This window comes from Tursiops truncatus, chromosome 19 (assembly GCF_011762595.2).
Source record: "Tursiops truncatus isolate mTurTru1 chromosome 19, mTurTru1.mat.Y, whole genome shotgun sequence".
NCBI classification, from domain to species: domain Eukaryota; kingdom Metazoa; phylum Chordata; class Mammalia; order Artiodactyla; family Delphinidae; genus Tursiops; species Tursiops truncatus.
In genome coordinates, this window is record NC_047052.1 from 13,905,204 (window position 1) to 13,924,045 (window position 18,842).

The window sequence follows — 18,842 nt, forward strand, 5'->3', positions numbered from 1 at the left end:
CTTCTTAGGGCACGACCTGGGTCTCTCCTCATTATGTGCCCACTTTCTGGCCCAAAATACATGCTCAATACACGTTTGTTTGTTTTTGGTTTGTTTTTTAATATTTATTTATTTGGCTGTGCCGGGTCTTAGTTGTGGCATGCAGGATCTTTTTAGTTGTGGCATGCAGGATCTAGTTCCTGACCAGGGATCTAACCTAGGCCCCCTGTATTGGGAGCACAGAGTCTTAACCACTGGACCACCAGGGAAGCCCCAGTACATGTTTTTTAAATGGGGAAACAGTTAGGTGAATGAATGAAGGAATGTTGTCCACTGTTTACGAACATACGTTCCTAAGAACTCTGTTCTGCAGCATATTACTAAGCATTTATGCAACAACAACAACAAATAAAACTTTAAAACTCCCACGGTCAAATAAGTTAGAGTAACTGGGAAACACTTCTCAGAGCGTCGGCTCCTGGAGGGAAGGACAGAGCGTGCCGGTTTCACTAGTCCGGGACACCCCATGGTCTTTCCGCACCTGGTCTGGTCCAGCTTCGCCTAATCTAACTCAGCCTCCCTCAGCAGCAGTGCTCCGCCCGGCCTTCCTGGACCCCGAGGCCAAAGGAAAATCAGTAATACTGATTCCACCTTTATCTAATATTTTGATATCTTACTTATCATGGATTTTTTGTATTAGTTTTGATTTCTTCAAGTGTAGCATGAAAACATTTTCATAGATTATCTTGATTACTGAGTGTTTTGGCTCTCCCCTAAATTTTGTGCTTGAGGCAAGTGCCTCACCCTTTTCCCAGCCCAGCTGTGCACAAACAGCTTCCCTATCACCCTGGGTGACTCAGGCTCTGCTCTGAGCTCTTGAGGTGACCGTGCATTCTGCAGGGCGAGCCTGTTCGGCTGTTGAACACTTGAAAGTTAGAAAAGTTGTCTCCTGTCACCCCCATTCTTGGCTTCTGGTTTTGTCTGAGAGACACCCACAAAATGACTCGAATTCCCTTTTTTACACAGTAGACCTTTGACTTAGACCTTTGACTAGTGGGAACTATTTCATCCCAGCTACTTCTCTGTTCCAGATTAGACTTCGTGCTTGCTCCTCATATGACTTGGATTTCCAGATGACAGAGACTGACATTCTCGTTACTCCAAACAGAATTCTTTTTTTTTTTTAAGTTGCCATTAAAAAATACCCTGTCAAGATCTGAAGACAACATTCCAGCCCTGCTTTGATGTGTGGCTCTCTCCTTCCTTTAGCTGTGGAACACTGTGTTTCTCCGATGCAGCCCAAACCTGCCTTGGTTCTGTGGCCTCAACACCGGTCTTTTGGAAGGCCAATGGCACTATCCATTGCTCCACGGAGTCACCTCACTGGTCTTTTAACTTATTTTGAACTTACAGCCAAATGAAACCCCCATTTGATTTTTTGCATGTATTTTTATTAGAGTACTACTTACAGAAATGAATTTTAAACCCAAATTCATCCTTGGTAAAGTGCCCCTCATTAGTCACCTTTCATTACGCTAGTCTATACAGATCTTTTTGAATCTTTTTTCCATCTGTGTTTAATGGCTTAGTCTCCCACCTAGCTAGGTGTAATGGCACGTGGGCAGATCCATTTCATAAAACATTAAGAAACAGTTCCTCCTTTCTCCTTCCTATATTATCTCTAGCCTTCCAGTCAAACAAGTTCATTTATAAATATTGCATTACCATATCTTAGTGATTCTGTTCAAGTCACAGCCATAGACATAAATGAAAACTTCTAGCTCTGCCTCATTTCCCATGCATGGTTAATGCACAGGCAATAATTTGCAGGTGCAACTTCTGCATGTTGCCCTAATTGACCCTTTCTCCTCTTTATAGAAGGCAATTTCCCTGGGAAATTAACAACTGTTTCCACCTGCAGCTGCTCACTCATACAGGTGGCAATCCAGCTATAGCTTTATAACCCCATCTCCAGGTTATCCCACAGTTAAAAATTAGAATTACACACAGTCATGTGCTCAGGAATATGGCTCTTTCAAAGGTCTTCTCTTTCTCACTGAAGGAATCCAACTGAAGAAAAATCAACACTGAAAAAGGATAGAGGGGCTTCCCTGGTGGCGCAGTGGTTGAGAGTCCGCCTACCGATACAGGGGACACGGGTTCGTGCCCCGGTCCGGGAAGATCCCACATGCCGTGGAGCGGCTGGGCCCGTGAGCCATGGCCGCTGAGCCTGGGCTCCGCAAAGGGAGAGGCCACCAACAGTGAGAGGCCCGCGTACGGCCAAAAAAAAAAAAAAAAAAAAGGGTAGAGTAACTCACCTGAGGCAGGACCTGATAGCACGCTGGGAGGTCGTTATGATTGACAAGCTGGATCGTTTTCTCATATGGATACTTCAGGAAGCAGCGCCCAAAGTTCACCTCCGTATTAACCACGTGGAGAGGAGGTACAATACACCTGCTCGAAGGAAGGAGTCCATTAAAGAATTCAAAAGGATGGAGGGAGAGCTTGTTTACATATGGAGGACACAGAGTCCCAAGTTAAACACATTTGTCACTGTCACACAGTAGTTTTCCTCTAATAACTACATTAATCATTTTCAAATCTTCTCTCCTGTCATCCCTCTCCCTAAGCCCCAATCACCACTTTTTAATCAAAAAAGGGCTAGAAGGAGGACTCCTTAAACACTGTCTTCTGTGGGTAATGACTAACGTTTCCATTGTTTTTCATATTTGGCCTTCCTTTGGCAAAGAGACCCCACAGCGCAAATTCCTTAGGGTTGTGGATCTGTTTCCATGACAAACAGGGCCAATGCCACCAGCATGAGGTCCTGACTAGCTGTGACACTTTGGACCAGTCAGAGTCCCCTTAAGACTAGCAACAGCTCACACCATCTAACTAATGGTAATAATTCTAATTCCTATGCAGAACAGCTGCCTTGGATCAGTAGGCTCAGGCAGCTGCTGGACCCAAAACTGGCACTGTGACAGTGGTGCTCAGTGTGGAGGGGGTGTGATGGGGGAGAGGGAGGGAGGAGTGGAAGGCCTGTGTGTGCAGCTCGCCTATTACTAGGTGACTTGGGTTTTATGTTGTGTCTGTTAAGCCTTGAAGTCTGCCCTGCCCTACTGCACTATCACAATATAGTGCCATGCTGAGGGGTGCTAGCGTTTGAATCTGTCAGAGCCAGGTTCAAGTACTGACCTTACCAAGTACAGCCTTGAGCAAGCTGCTCTCCCTCCCAGAGTCCTATTCTGCTCATAGGTAAAATGAAGGTAATTTTAGAGATTGATGTTAGCATCATTAACTCTTCTTAGGGAAACACAGAAGATGGTGTGAATGAAGGGTATGGCACGGAGCCGCATGATGGCTCGGGAAGAGATGATGAGCCTGTGGTAGTGGGTGTCGCCAGCCATACTGCTGGCTCTCTGGGAGAATTACCTTAGGGAGCACATTCTAAAAGCAGCTCTTCTGTTGAGAGTCTCTGAGCAGTTCTTACAGACTGCACCAAAAGCAGTGACATGAAAGAGAGTCTTGTTGACCTCAAAGTTTGGGTTTAGCACAAGATGAGTGTTCATTTTTAGCTAGAGTGGAAGTTGTCAGTTGACCCAATGATTTTGGTAAAGCTTATCCTTTACTACTTGAAACACTGTGGCTGAGAGGACTGATAGTATTTGACTGGGTCACAGAGAATACATGGTAGGAAACCCGTAGCCTCCTAGAACCACCCCTCCCCTTTTTCTTAAAAATTCAGGATTTTCTACTGAGAGCTGCAGGGAAGAGGGGATGGAAAGTATCAGAATAAACCCACATAGAAAATACACACAAGACTAGACAAAAAGTAAAACTTCGGGATAGAGAGGACCAGATGAAAGAGTTTTCACTGTTTTTAAACAAACAATTAGGTCTCTGGAGGGAATACTAAGAAGAATTTGACCTTATTTTAGGGCTGCCCTGTGACTTCACTCAAACCCAAGACACAGGAAATGGTGCCAGTTATGATGGCCCCATCAACCAGCTCGGCTGCACACTCTTTAAGGCGCATCTTCCTAAGATTCATGGAAGTGCTAAATTCTAGGGATTGGAATACTGTCAGAGTTTTAGTAAGTACCTTTCTCTATTTCCTTCAGATGGTATTTTCATACACATTCTCAAGTTCCAGATCTGGGTATTTGTTTGCTTTGGCAAGAGTGTGGCCAATGATTTTATTTAGGATCACTGTCATCATCAGTAAGTGACATACCACCCTCGGAAAGGCTGTAACTTAGTTGAGGAGACCCAGTCCACAAATGGCAGAGCCAGGATCTTAACCTGACTCCAGAGCCCACTGCTGCCTCTACTAAAACGGAGAGACAAGTTGGTGATGGTTCTGAGGAGTTTATGATGTTAGCGGGGGCCTCATTTTGGGGGCCGCCTGCAGCCTCCCTTAAAGTCATAATGACAGAGTCCAGGAGCAGGATCTTCCACTGCAGGGCTGCGAGCCTCACCCTTTCAGCTGCAGAACTCTGGGGTACTATCTTTAAAGATAACAATAAGAAACAGCAACTGTTCACCTCTTCCTGCTAAAACCTTGTCAGTTATACACACAGCAAGTCAGACCCATTAAAGAGCACCATTATTCTTAACACTGCAAAACACACGCATCCCTCCTCTTATTTCCACCAAAGGTGCATTTGCTGTTCTAAAGCTTTGTCACTCAAATATCAGATTTAGCTTCCTCTCCCAGGAAAGCAGAACAAACGCAGTATGAACTGCTTGTAGGCGTGCTGCCTTCTAGAGAAAGAGCCCATTACTGGCGGCTCAGGGAAGACTGGGGAAGAGAAAGCAGGTGAGTGCAATACCTCGCTGTAATTAAGAGCGCCAGCACTTCTTCCCCGATGCCCTCCACGTCCACCACCAGGGCCAGCTCATATTTCTGCAGAGTGTTGGAGCATAAGGTCACCTGGAAAGAACAAGGTGAAAAACTGCTCTTCTCAAAGGCCAGCTCTCCCTCCGCACAGTGGAGAAAGGGGCCAAGGGAGGATCACATTGATGAATGTAGTTTCTAACTACTTTATTAGGGGATGTGTGGCATTTTACATTTTTAGTTAAACAAGCTATGTTTTGGGGTTACTGCATGCTGAGTTTTTTTCAAAGGCCAGGTTAGAAACCACCGAATGGCTTTTGGTACAATAGGTTTGCTGATTTCCAAGGGGGTTGTATCAAAGGAGTCGTACACCTGCACGAGGGGAAACAGGGCCCTGAAGGATATGCAACATCAAACAAACTTTAATTACTGCAATTTAAATTGATCTCTACAACCCTGGGCTATATAAATTATGAAAATTCAACACACCAATAAAACACTACAGCTAGATTTCTCTTATGGCAAAATAAATGTCAGTTATAGAAATGGCATAAGAAATCAACTAGATAGCCTTTTTTTTTTTTTAACCAAAATCTTGTTGTTCCTCCCCACCTCCCATATTCATTATTAGAGAAGAAAATAAGAAGCTCCAAAGAAAGGTTAATCCAAGGACAGTATCTGGCCAGTATATTTTACCCTATGTTTTTATTTACTGTTGTGAAACTTGACATTTAGGCTTTTGAAGCATTGTTGCCATTTTTAATTGTCTTAAAATGATTTGTACTGGACGAGATACTTGTAAGTGTAGAAAACAGCTTCTGGCGTAGGTTACAGCTTTTCTATCTATAAATTATGCATCAGGTACTAATTAAAATTGTTTTGGTTGGAAAGGGAATTGTTGGATGCAAATTTTTAAGTCCACACAGACGTGGTTAAAGTGCAGATCAGGAGGGAAAACTGAGGCTTGGAGAAAGCTTTTCAAAATACAAAGGAAAAATAAAGCAAAGAGGGGGGTCATTGATTTGGAAGGAAAACTTGTCAGATTTGGAGACAAGCAGCTGCCCCAGTGCACAGATTCCTGGAGTGACTCTAACCCTTGTTTATGTCTCTGAGCTATGGTTAGAACAAGTGGTTCTGGCAGAAGGCTCCTAGATAGATGCTCTGTCTTCTAAAATCTTCCTGTACTAATCTGGGAGAAGCCCCCAAAAAGGGGGGGAATGGTAGGTAATATGTAAGCTAAGCATTACTAAGTAAAAAATAAATTAACTCATTGCAGCTGCACTTCTTCCTGGGCAAGTCACAGTTAGCAACTGCTCTGATCTGAATGATTGCGTCCCCACCTCTGGCCCCAAATTCACATGCTGAAATCTTAACTCACAATGTGATGGTATTAGGAGGTGAGGCCCTTGGGAGGTGATGAGGTCATGAGGGTGGGGCCCTCGTGAGCAGGATGAGCGCCTTTATAAAATAGGCCCCGGAGAGCTCCCTTGTCCCTTCATCATGTGAGGATACAAGGAGATGTCGGCAGTCTGCCACCTGAAAAAGGGCCTTCACCAGAACCCTACCATGCTGGCACCCTGACCTTGGACTTCCAGCTTCCAGATTGTAAAGAATAAATTTCTGATGTTTACAAGCTACCCAGTCTCTGGTATTTTGTAGTAGCAGCCCAAACAGACTGAGAGAGCAACACTGGGAAATTACAACGATGTGTGAGATCAAACCTCACTGGATCCGTGGAGAAGCCCTTAGAAGAGCTGAAAACTCCCAGAATAGATTTAGGATGAGTAGATTCATGGTGAGATATTATGAAGCATTAAAAGCAAATCTGGGGGATAAAACCATAGCTGAATTAAATATTCAAAGGTAATGACTAAAGAGAAAACTATAACCTTAGCTATGAAGTCTTATTTTTTTCCTTTTCCAGAAAAGATCAAATCATTTAAATTTAGCAGCCTTCAGTATTGCTAGACCTAACTGTTTGGAGAAGCAAAAGTAAGTGAGGGAAGACAGCTAAAATCTTTCTCAGTTAGCTGTGAAATAATTCTGCTGGTGGCACTGTGAGGCCATAAGCAAAGCATCACACTGTGGACCTTAATATAAAGCACTGTTAGGAATATCACATCCACATTCGCCATGAAGCTCAGATTCAGATTAAAAATATGAATAAACTGGATATCATCTGTGGCATAAATCTGGATACTTAGTGGTATAAATGATGTGAGTCTAACGCAGGACCTAATTATCAACGAGTTATTAAATATTTTTATGTTAGTACTGATAGGCATACTATCTGTTTAGAGCAGTGGTTTCAGCAGAAATTGCTAGAATCCACTGTTATGGTAAAGGCAATGCATTTAGATCGATGGAAACCCACTGGAGCAGTGTCAGCGCTTTTGCCCAATATATTTGGTCTGGTTTCTTTTGCTACAGTAGTTTTATTTCCTTATAGAAATAGACTCACTTTTCTATGTGAATTAGAGGCACTCCCTCCCATTGACACCGGGCATATAAAGCAAACTCTAGATGTGGTCCCAATAACTATTTGACAGTTCAGCCGCTTGGCCACATGTGCTGGAAGGCTGTGCACTTTACCCTGATAGCAGCAAATCCTTGGGAGCGAATGGTGCCACAGTTGGGGGTGACAGTGAATTCCTTTGGTCTCATTACAGGTATTTCATCCTTGTTCCAACATGATTTTTTGTTGTCTGAATACTGCTCACAAATTGAAATGCTTTTATGGCCAACACCATCCCCAGGCACACGCAGTTTGAAGGTCATGGGGACCAAGGAGGTATTATTGAGGGAACATATCAAGGTATGAGGAAACCCTGGAAAACAAAATGTAAGGTGAGAAATAAAAGCCCCACAAGACCTTCCCTTTAACTTCAACCTCCCCTTGCACTGCCAAACCTCTTAAATGAATTGTCTATGCACTTCAACACTACTTGCTTAATTCCAACTCTCCCCAGTATTGTTTTCAGTTGCACAATCAATAAATGTATTTCACTCATTCATTCACTCAGTGAATACTTACTATGCATTTACTATGTAACAACAATAGACATGAAACAAACCCCTCCATCAACATCCAGACCCCTCTCTAGAGGCAGTCTCTATAATCAGTTTGCTAAGTAATATTCTAGAAGCACATTGTACAATTAATGTTCATATAGAAATACAGATTTTTTCCCAAAGAACAGAGTTATATTTGCTCTTTTTATTTGCCAGTGTGTGAAAGGAGAAGCCTCTGTAGTTTTGCCCGCGTGTGACCCAGAGCCTGCCAAGACATTATATAATTCATCCTAGACTTGTCTGAGGCTCATGTTCTCAGAGTCGATGACACAAAATAGAATAATAGCCTCTCCTGAGAGAGACTTTACGATCTACTTTTGAGCCAGCCAGAGACTAATACATCGGCTTTTGCCTCCCTTAGACAAAGCTGCTTTTTAATGTTATTTCTAGCCCTCCTACATTCAGTTCAGGGAGACTCATGTTCCTTTCCTAGAGATGTGGATCCTACTTGCCTGGTAAACAATAAACTGAACTCTGATTTTGGATTCCCTAGGTGGCCAATGTATCTGCTACCATTTTCAGAACAAGAATGATCTACACCCATAAGAGAATAAATATGCGTATTTCTACTGGATGTAAACACTTCTCTTTCTATGTTGAACACTACTGTGATAAAACACAATTGGTCTCCTGGAGTAATTATTGCAGTACTGCTGGGGATATTTTGAACTGATCTACTTCACCCCATGTCTGAGCTTTTGTCTACACATTAGGACTGTTGGAAGAAACACATTCATGTCTCCTTTGTGATTCTGCACCTGCCAATCTACTTGGAAGAGATCTTTTATGGAAAAAGAACTGTCTGATTAAGGGCACTTGAAAGATTATTCTTGGAAATTCCAGAGGTATTTCTAGAAAGTCAGTTTCACAATCACGTGATCGCTACATTTGACTTTTCTGAACTTTCCCAACAATGACTCTTGTTTTACCTGACCATTTATGGGATAAATATTGTTCAAACATAGAGTGTATTATGGAAGTCGATCCTATAAAGATTCAGACAGGTCTTTCCAAACCATTGCCCAGACTACTTCCCTGAAGCTAGAAGTTTTTCTGAGAATAAAGCCAACTACAACCTCCTAACTAGAACAGTTCCTTGTACAACTACTTGTAATATCCCATATTGCTTATCCAGGAGCCTGAAGAAAAGGGATATTATTTTATTAAAGCCTGAAGGCTCATTAACACAAATGTTATTCCTAGGTTTCTGGTTGCACCAAATCTGAATTACTACCCTATCTGTAGTCCAACTGAATGCAAGTAATTTACAGCGTAGACCTCTATACTCCCTTCTTTAGCACCTAGTACATAAAAAAAAAAAAAAACAAAAAAACCACGTATGTGCCTTTTCTTGGAATAATTAACAACATGCTTGGCCAGAATGCCTCAAAGATACAAAGAGACGCCTTCCTACCTCTCCTGGTACTTAAATAATGATTTAAAAGATGATAGTCTCATTGATTCTTATTCAATATGTGTACTGTCACCTGACCTGGAAAGCCCCTAAAAAGAAAGTAAACTTAAGGAAACTAGGGGCAAAAGATCACAAGGCTGCAAAGGAAAAATTCCATTTCTGACAAAAGGTGGTACGTTATTTGGAACATTATCTCTCTACGAAGAATGGACCCCAGCTAAGATGAGTGTTAAACTGATACAGCAACACTCAAGACCAAAAATTAAATTACAATTAAACTGATTCAGCAATACTCAAGACCAAAAATTAAATTACAATTGATAAGACTTTTGGGGATTCACAGGCTCTTTTAGACAATGGATTCCTAATTTTTCTAGTAAAATAAAAATCTCCACAAAGCAAAGGGAAATGTGTTAGCAGAGCATTGTGCAAAACAGATGGTACTTTTGTAGCTGTCTACAGAAATAATTCACAATATGGGAGATCAATAAGCACAATTTTCACAATCTATTCTGAACATAAAAAATTCAGACTTAGAAAACAAACATTACCTAAAATTGGGATCCTCTGTTCGTGTCAATGGTCTCTGGCACACCAACTATGACGTGCCCCAAAGAATGAGCTGGTCTTTGACAAAAATCTTATACCACAGGTCCCATCATAAAAGAGATGAGATAATTTCTGAATAAGAGTTGATAGCAAAATTTCTCCTCTGTAACTGGGGATGTGGCTGGCTTCCGCCTTACATTCTGCTATCATATTCCAGGAAAACTGTGCAGTGAGTGGTGGGTCTAAATCATACTCCAAAGAACCTTTCAAATACAGATGGGCTGTGCCGAAATTATACAGTTAAAATATGTTGTTGTAATTGTAAATTCTTGATACGGATTTGAGCCTTCCTATACAGAAAGGCCGCTGCCATAAATGTGACTAAGACATTGTACTCTATATAACTTTCCCACCTAGGGAATACCAGCCTTACATAGAAGAGTTATAAAGAATCTTACAGTGCGTTAACCATGTGATAAAAAAATTCACAATTACAATCCTTGGGAAATGTAGAACACAAAAATAGTATTTTTGATCTTAAACTGGCCAAGTTCTCTGAGGCTCTTGGAGTTCTTTGGTGAAGAGTTTTACCTTTGGTTCTAATGTCTTATCAGACCAGGTTAGCTCCCTCTACAACTCAGACTATTCACCCTAGGAAATAATAATTAGGGATTACAGTCTTTTATCAATCTGAATCAAGCTTGCTTAATACAGACATAACTAAACATTGTCAAGAACCAGCTCATCTATAAGTTCAAGAAATCTTCCCCAAAAACTCACCCTCAGAAACTCTCCCTCTTTCAACCTCAAAAATCAAAAAATATATATCAATAGTCTTCTTTAGAGCCTTCTAACAACTGACCCTGCAGTTAATTAAGAGGTGAGCCTGGGCTTCCCTGGTGGCACAGTGGTTGAGAGTCCGCCTGCCGATGCAGGGGACACGGGTTCGTGCCCCGGTCTGGGAGGATCCCACATGCCGCGGAGCGGCTGGGCCCGTGAGCCACAGCCGCTAAGCCTGCGCGTCCGGAGCCTGTGCTCCGCAACGGGAGAGGCCACAACAGTAAGAGGCCCACGTATGGCAAAAAAAAAAAAAAAAAAGAGGTGAGCCTTTGGGTAAAAAGACACCCAAAGAAACTGAATTACTTGCTGAAGACATACAAAATGACTCTTACTGGAGATCTTAAATGGAAGTTTGCTAAAAAAAAAAAACTGCCAGAAATTGATGACCTTCAGCAACAGATTGCTATTCCAAGCTCCTCAGAACAAGCAGACTCTACATGAAATAGAAAGACTCTGCTCAAGTGTGATGGAACAAGATTTTGCTACATACCGGGCATTACTGATTCTCATACTTTTCCTTGTATACTTTCCTTCTTTATCATTCTGCCATATTATTCTCTATTTACTTTCATAAAGTCATAACAACTCTGATGTCCCCTATTGTGTTTCCCTTACTGTTAATGATAACTTATTCGGGTCTAGGCTTTGCCCATGCCTACTATAATATCTTCTGCCAACCCTTCTATGAACTTTCTATGATCATGACAATTAAGCTTTGGCCCTGACTCTCCACTTTACACTCTCCTAAAGTCAATTTAAATACTTCCCCTTGAGTAAAATACTGCTAGTTCATACCTGGCCATGGAAGAGACAACTATCATGTATATTTTTTGATGCTTATATTTATTTATCCCAACAACTCTAACCTCAAACCCTAACTTCTCTGTCCAAATTATCCAATGGTCAAGTTCACTGAAAGCCTGGAGCCTTCCAAATTCCTTATTCTCATTCAGCAAATTCTTGTGCCTCCTGAAAAATAGTGACTTTGCAGATACTTATCCGGCCCATTTTGGTCTATCACCTGGCATAATACCAGTTATGACTTAGTCCGTTTTATTCTTTGACCAATCTGAGGAGTTATCAAAGCCTCAGTGTTCCTTCAGGGACAATCACCACCCAAATTCTGTAATTTAACTCTCTCATGATACTGTAGCTTCAGTCAAACGAACTAATTATTAGACAGGTCATCCAACAGCCATTCACAGCCATACTTTAAATATTTTAGATGCCAACCAACAGTACTATTACCTCTCACCTACTTTATGGTATTTATAATATCCTAACATCATTGATCCCCACAGACCCTGATGCCAGATCTAGATCTTCATCTCTAAGCAAGTAAATGCCATGTCTCCAACACTAGCCTGTAACAGATGCCTCTTCAGGAATGGGCCTTCTTGCCAATATGGGGACAATACTACCAACTTTAGTTAGCTTAACCTACTCCCCAGCTCTACAACAGTCTCTGAAGACCTCGTTTAACTCCTCACAATACATCTATCATCCTGAAATAACTAAAAAAGTCCTCCAGTTTCTGGCTGACTCCTGTAACAGTTGATTTCTCTTTTGAATCTGGAACTAACTATATACACTTCTTAGAGTATAGTTTCAAATAAATAACTCTCCTAAGAACCATGTTTCTTTGTGATAGGAGGCCAATCTACCTGGAGAAATAAGTGATACTTTGTGTTGGAGTCATGAGGACTTTAGTTCCAACTCTGGAATTTGAAAATATACCATAAGACAATTTTGAAAGATTATTACAAAACTGCCCCTAACTTTGGCCATTATAGTGAAGAATCCAGAAGCACAGCAAAGTAGCTTGAATTTACTGAACCAGGTGTTTTGAAAACCTTAGATTTCCTATTGGCAAGAAAAAGGGTATGTTTTTATTAACATTTCCTGTCATAATGCAGAGAAGTTAAAGAATCCACATCCAAACTAAAAGAAAAGGCAACTTGGGTTTTGAAGGTGGACTCAGGAGGGTAAGTTCTCGTATCTCAGACTTGGGAAATCTTGGGTCATGGCTCTGTAGTGTCTTCTAGCCTCTTATGTCATAAGAGTCTAGCTGCTGTATCATCAAATAGTTCAGTAAGATATTATACAAAAGGAAAATAAACTATTTCTAATTTTCACCTAAGCTAGTTACCAAAACTTCTAGCTTTACCAACTGTGAGGAACAGCTGTTGATTATTATCTCTATAGCGAAAGAAAACTATGATTAAATTACCCAGTGATGGCCCTTCCTGTATCCTTAGGGATAAGAGAGGACCAAATGGAAGACTGTTAACTGGAAAAACCTAACTAGCCTTGGAGCATGCATACATGGTTTTACCCATTGTGTGACCAAGAGCTTGCCAATATCAAATACAGCATTTTGAGTAAATCAGTGGCATCTTGGGGATATACATTTGCCATATTCCATGGAAATGTACTATTAGGGGCTTTGATGTTTTAAAATGTTTGGATTTTAGATAAAAGCATTTCAGATATTCATGGGGTTCGATAATTGGCTTATCATTGGCACAGTATTTACGTTAACATGTCAGAGCTCAGCAATAGGGCACATTCTAGACAATAAGTCAGTGGAGATTTCTTGGAGTAACTGATTTGAGGTGCTTACTTTGACTTGTTTTTTCCCTCCAGGGCATACGACATAGGGCACATCTTCCAAATGTACTTGGACTGGACTTTGTGTTTAAATGCCTGTGGAAGGGTATGCTGCTGTGGGCACCAGTTGCTCAGAGCTCTCCATGGACTCAGTTTGAAGTGTTTGGAGTACACTGCATAGGTCTTTGGGTACACAAACTCCCCTCTTATTGTGCATCAGTCACAGTTACCCTTAAGTTGTAGGTCACTTTCATTTTCCTTCAAAAGAGTCTATCATTCAAATATGCCCTACAAATCTGTAACATCTCTCCAGCCATTTTCACATTCTATATGAACAGACATTCAACTTCATTTATATAGATTTTCCTATGGTATGTGCCTTACCCAATATAATGTAGATCAGGGTGGGAGCATTGTATAAGTAAATATATTCTGAGTTTTAGAAGCTTTCATAACACCCAAATGTTAAAGCAACTGATAAAGGCATTATGAATCAGCTTTTTCTAAAGAACTATTTTTCCCCAAGTTAGACAGGCCTACTTGAAATGAAGCAAGAGAACTGAAAGTTAAAATGGGAAACAATAGAGCAAAATGGAAAGAATTATGGAATAAAGATTTAGACTAGGGTTTCTCAATTTTTTAAAGTCATCACCTCCTAAAAAGAACCGCTGTGATAAATGAATTTTATATCAAGTCAAATCAGTTAATTAAATATGATTTAAATTAGACAATTTCTACCTAACAAGAGAAATTAAATACTGAGGAATAAGATTCTGTTGGGCAGGGTGGAACTTTGAAGGAACACAAACCATTGTTATATCTAAGTTTTTTCAACACCCAAGAGCCAATTTTTGCCTCTCTGGGGGCAACTCTCAACACCCAAGTTGCCAGTATATGATTTAGACAGATCTCAATTGAAATACTAATTCTGCCACTGCTGTGTGACCTTTGGGAGTTATTTAACTGTTCCAATGCTCAGTTCGTCCAGCTCTAAAATGGGGACCTTAAAGAGTGCCTTCTCCTAGGATTGCTAAAATGTTTAAATGTAGTACCGCATGTAATTACTTAGCAGTAATTGGACTACAAGAAAGAATCATTTAATGGGTAATTTTGCTGCCACTGTTGTTATTATCATTTTTATTATTGGGGAAGTTTAGATGGGAGAAAATGACTCAGGGAAGCAACTGAGTAAAAAGACTATACAAACATATAGAAGAGTCATCAATTTGCAGTGATAAAACACCTGAATTAAACCACCACCGAGCTCACAGGTATACTGAGAGCATCTCTGTGGAAAGGTTGCTGTGTAGCCAAAGTGGCAAACCAGAATCTGCATATAAATAGAATGTTCAGAATGTTAAGACAGTGGAATAAAGCATAAAGCTTTCTGTTGTTCCACTGCAGGAAGAGGGGGGACAGCCATGGCCTGACAACTACTAGTATCCAGGAGACACGGCTATAATATTCACCTATAAATTAGGAAACAGCACCAAAATTCTGCAGAGGAAGAACAATTCTAGACCCTCTTAGCTATTACCCACACAAAATGGTAAGAGACGTTCTTTGTAAACTTTCCTCCTTCCATGTGGAGGGAAAAGTAATTCTTCTCAATTTCTAATTTAAAATGGAAAAGTACTCACCAAAGGAAACATCACCAAAATGCAGAGCAGGAACATTAAAATGGAAGGTAGGTCCAATGACACAGCCTCTGAAAGTAGGAATACAAGTTAAGGGAGTGGAAAGAGAAGCCAGTGAATTCAAGATAACAATCAAGAAGTGGGTAGAGGTAAGTACTGAAAACCATAATTTAGCATTAACTCAATTACAGCATCATCTAGGACTTAAGGAAACTGTGAGATAATGGTCTATCCCAATGGTTCTGAAAATTCCTTTTCCACTCTCAAACCTTTGGGTTTTAGCAAACGACGCTACGGTTAACTTACCACCATACTGCTGTCAATGATGAGGCAGAGCAGACACATCACTGAACTAATGGCACAAAATGTTAATGTGGATGAGACACATATCATGAAAATTTATTAACTCAGGCAAGAAAAAATTATAGGTCTAATCATATGATAGACATCAAAGACTATCAATGATACCAGTATTCCTTGGCCCACACTTTTATAAAACTGTTTTAATCCAGTTCCTACCACCAACTAGCTGTGATCTTGGCCAATCACTTTACCTCTGTAGGCCTCAGTTTCTTTTCCTAACGTACAAAAGAGAAGACTGGAACAGGTGGCCTTTAAAGACTCTTTAACTGTTGTTGTTTTGTTTCCCTCTCATACAAGGCTCATGATCTTGGAGTGACACTCTAGCTTAAAATAAACAATGGGGAGATTCTACAGCTTCTAACTGACTTCAGTTGTGGTAGATAGCATAATGGTCCCCAAAGATGTCTATGTGCTAATCCCCGCAATCTGTGAATATATTAGGTTACATGGCAAAGGGTAATTAAGGTGGCAGAAGGAATTAAGTTTGCTAATTAACTGATCTTAAGATAAGGGGATTAGCCTGAATTATCCAGGTGGGCTCAATGTAATCACAAAGGTCTTTAAAATTAGAACACAGGGACAGAAGAGGAGGTAGGAGTGAGGCAATGTGAGAAGGACTCAACCAGCCTTTGCTGGCTTTGAACATAGAGGAGGCAGACCATGAGCCAAAGACCGTGGGCAGCTTCAAGAAGCTGAACAAGGTTAGGAGATGAATTCTCCCCTAGAGCTTCCAGAAAGAAAGACAGCCCTGGCCAACACCTTGATTTTAGCGCAGTAAGACCTGTGTTGGACTTTAGATCTATAGAACTGTAAAATAATAAATCTGTATTGTTTTAAGCTACTATGTTTGTGGTAATTTATTAAGCAGCAATAGAAAACCAATATATCAGATATTAGTTTATTCTTGTCTTTCTCCGTGGTCCATGTCCCTAAAATCTCTAGACCAAAGGTAAGAACTGAAATAATTCCCCATCTATGTGCCAAGCTTTTAAAAGTTATAGACACACAAATACCAGAAACCTCACTAAGCATGAGTCTCCTAATTCACCCAGACCCTGATGTTGGTGATGTAGGTGTGTCACACCATGCTGAACGCACTTGGTGCCCTAGTGATACTTCGGGCTGCTAGAGATCTGATGATAATGTGGTGAGAGGCTGTTGAAAGCCTGGGAGGAGAGATGACAACAAAGAATCAATGCAGCAAGTTTCAATTCTAAAAGCCTTTCCCAGGACCATCTATTCTATTTCATGCTAATGATCCAAAGTGGTTTCAAAAGGAGCAGCTGGTACCTAGCAAGGAATTAGGATCCAGCTGAGATAAGTCAAAGGAGCCCACAGATTAGATACTTGGCTTGTAAAAGAAGTTTTGGCCGGGCCAAAGTAACAAATAGATCAAAAGTGTCTGATATGCACAAAAGCCTACAGAAATAAGAAAGATCACAACACTGCACAAAGCAGTCATTTAATCAGTGTAGAAGCAGAAAAAAACCAGAGTTAAATCACATTTGTTCAAAGGCACATGTAACTAGGGGAACTGCAGCTGAATACCAACCGGGCTTAGATACTGTCACATTCATTCAAACAGGGATCCTGAACATTAGGATAGTCTCTGCCAAGACGGTGGGTGCCCTCCATCAAAGCAATGGTCTGTTAAAATTAGAATTTTAAAGACTAAGAGAGTTACTGAATTATGATGTTATGTGAAACGGGTTGAATGCGAAATATACTACAGTTAAACTGTATAAAGTCACATATGTAAAAATAGGAGGGAACAAAACTGTTCATGGGTAATTTTAAAAATCACATTAACTTTACAGTGCTGTTTATCCAACCACTTAAAATACAGTGTCATGCAGCTGGAGAAATCAATAGAAACAGCAACTGTTCTGATCTTTCAAGGCATACTAGCCAAAATTATGTGGTACCAAGGAAAGAAGATTACCCAACAATAAAAGAATAAGAAACAAAATTACAGAATCCACAATATTAACTTTATAGAGACTTCTTGGACCATAAGGCTCAAGAAAGAGTTCCTGGCAAAGTCGTAAGTAAAATCAGTATTACTGTGTGGAGCTGGAAATAAATAATAAATTATACATGTACTTCACCCTTTATCATTAGACATTTATTTGTGACACTAGATATTTGCCAAGTTTTCAAAATTACTGTTTGTGGTTTGAAGCGCTAGAACACTTTGGACAAATGCAATTTAGACAAGAATATTTCTCTTAGCAATTTGTGATTAGTTTTAGGATGAACATAAGCATTCTCTCCAGTCAGACTTTCCTTTCCTTTGAAAGAAACAAGGAATGAACATCCAAAATAAGAAAGTGGCATGGGAGTGGTGTGAATGGTAAGGTGCAGAGGATAAAACAAGAGACTTAACCTCCACAGAGCACCTGGAGTATTAACTAGTCCAAGTTTACTTGTAAGTTCCTAGGAGATTCCTAATCCCTATTATTCACAGTGGAAAAACCAAGTAGACCCTAACCTATTCAGACATTGCTAGTGACATGCATTACTAGTTTGGGATCTTCAGGAGAAGAGATCAGAGGTTTAAAAAATTCACCCATGAAATGAATGAATTATAGGCTCCTGGAAATTAAAAAAAATAACAGCCTCATTGAAATATAATTCACATGCTATATAATTCACCCATTTAAAGTGTATAAGTCAATGGTTTTTGTATAGTATTCACATATATGTGCAACCACCACCTGGGTTAACCTTAGAACATTCCCGTCACCTCAAAAAGAAACCCCATACCCTTTAACTATCACTCTCTATCTCCCACCTCCACCCCTGGCCCTAAGCAACCACTAATCTACTTCCTATCCATATACAGATTTACTCTCTCTGGACATTTCACATAAATGGAATCATACAATATATGGTCTTTTGTGACTGGCTTCTTTCACTTGTCATTGCATTTTCAAGGTTCATTCATTGTACCGTGTTGTAGCATGTACATCCTTTCTTTCTTTTTTCATTCCTTTTTATGGTCTTAATAACATTCCATTGTGTGGAAAGACCACATTTTGTTTATCCATTCATCAGTTGGTAGACACTTGGATCTTTTGGCTACTATGAATAATGCTGTAATAAACATTCGTGTACAAGTTTTTGTATGGATTTATATTTTCATTTTTCTTGGGTATGTATCTGGGAGTGGAATTGCCGGGTCATATGGTAACTCAACGTTTACTTGAGAAAACCTGTCAGACTGTTTTCCAAAGTGGCTGTACATTTTACATTCCCATCATCAGTGTATGAAGGTTCTGATTTCTCTACGTTCTCTCCATCACTTATTTTCCATTTTTTAAATTATAGCCACCCACGTGGGTGTGAAGTGGAAGTTGTATCTCATTATGGTTTTGATTTGCACCTCCCTGATGATTAATGATGTTGAGAGTCTTTTCATGTTATTAATCATTTGTATATCTTCTTTAGAGAAATGTCTGCTCAGATGGTTTGTTCAATTTTTGATTGGTTGCCTTTTTATTACTGAGTGTAAATGTTCTCTATATATCTTAGATAT

The 18,842-nt window shown here is 40.3% G+C and overlaps 1 protein-coding gene across 1 annotated transcript in view; it reads right to left on the reverse strand.

Annotated features, from left to right (window-relative positions):
- HYDIN (HYDIN axonemal central pair apparatus protein) overlaps positions 1-18,842 on the reverse strand; it is a 433,086-nt gene that overhangs the window by 216,455 nt on the left and 197,789 nt on the right. The window contains exons 14-17 of the mRNA XM_073796828.1: positions 14,945-15,012; positions 7,412-7,647; positions 4,815-4,915; positions 2,298-2,433 (exon numbers count right to left, since the gene is read on the reverse strand). Coding sequence (XP_073652929.1) covers positions 2,298-2,433; positions 4,815-4,915; positions 7,412-7,647; positions 14,945-15,012 — 541 coding nt within the window. The remainder of the gene's footprint in view (positions 1-2,297; positions 2,434-4,814; positions 4,916-7,411; positions 7,648-14,944; positions 15,013-18,842) is intronic.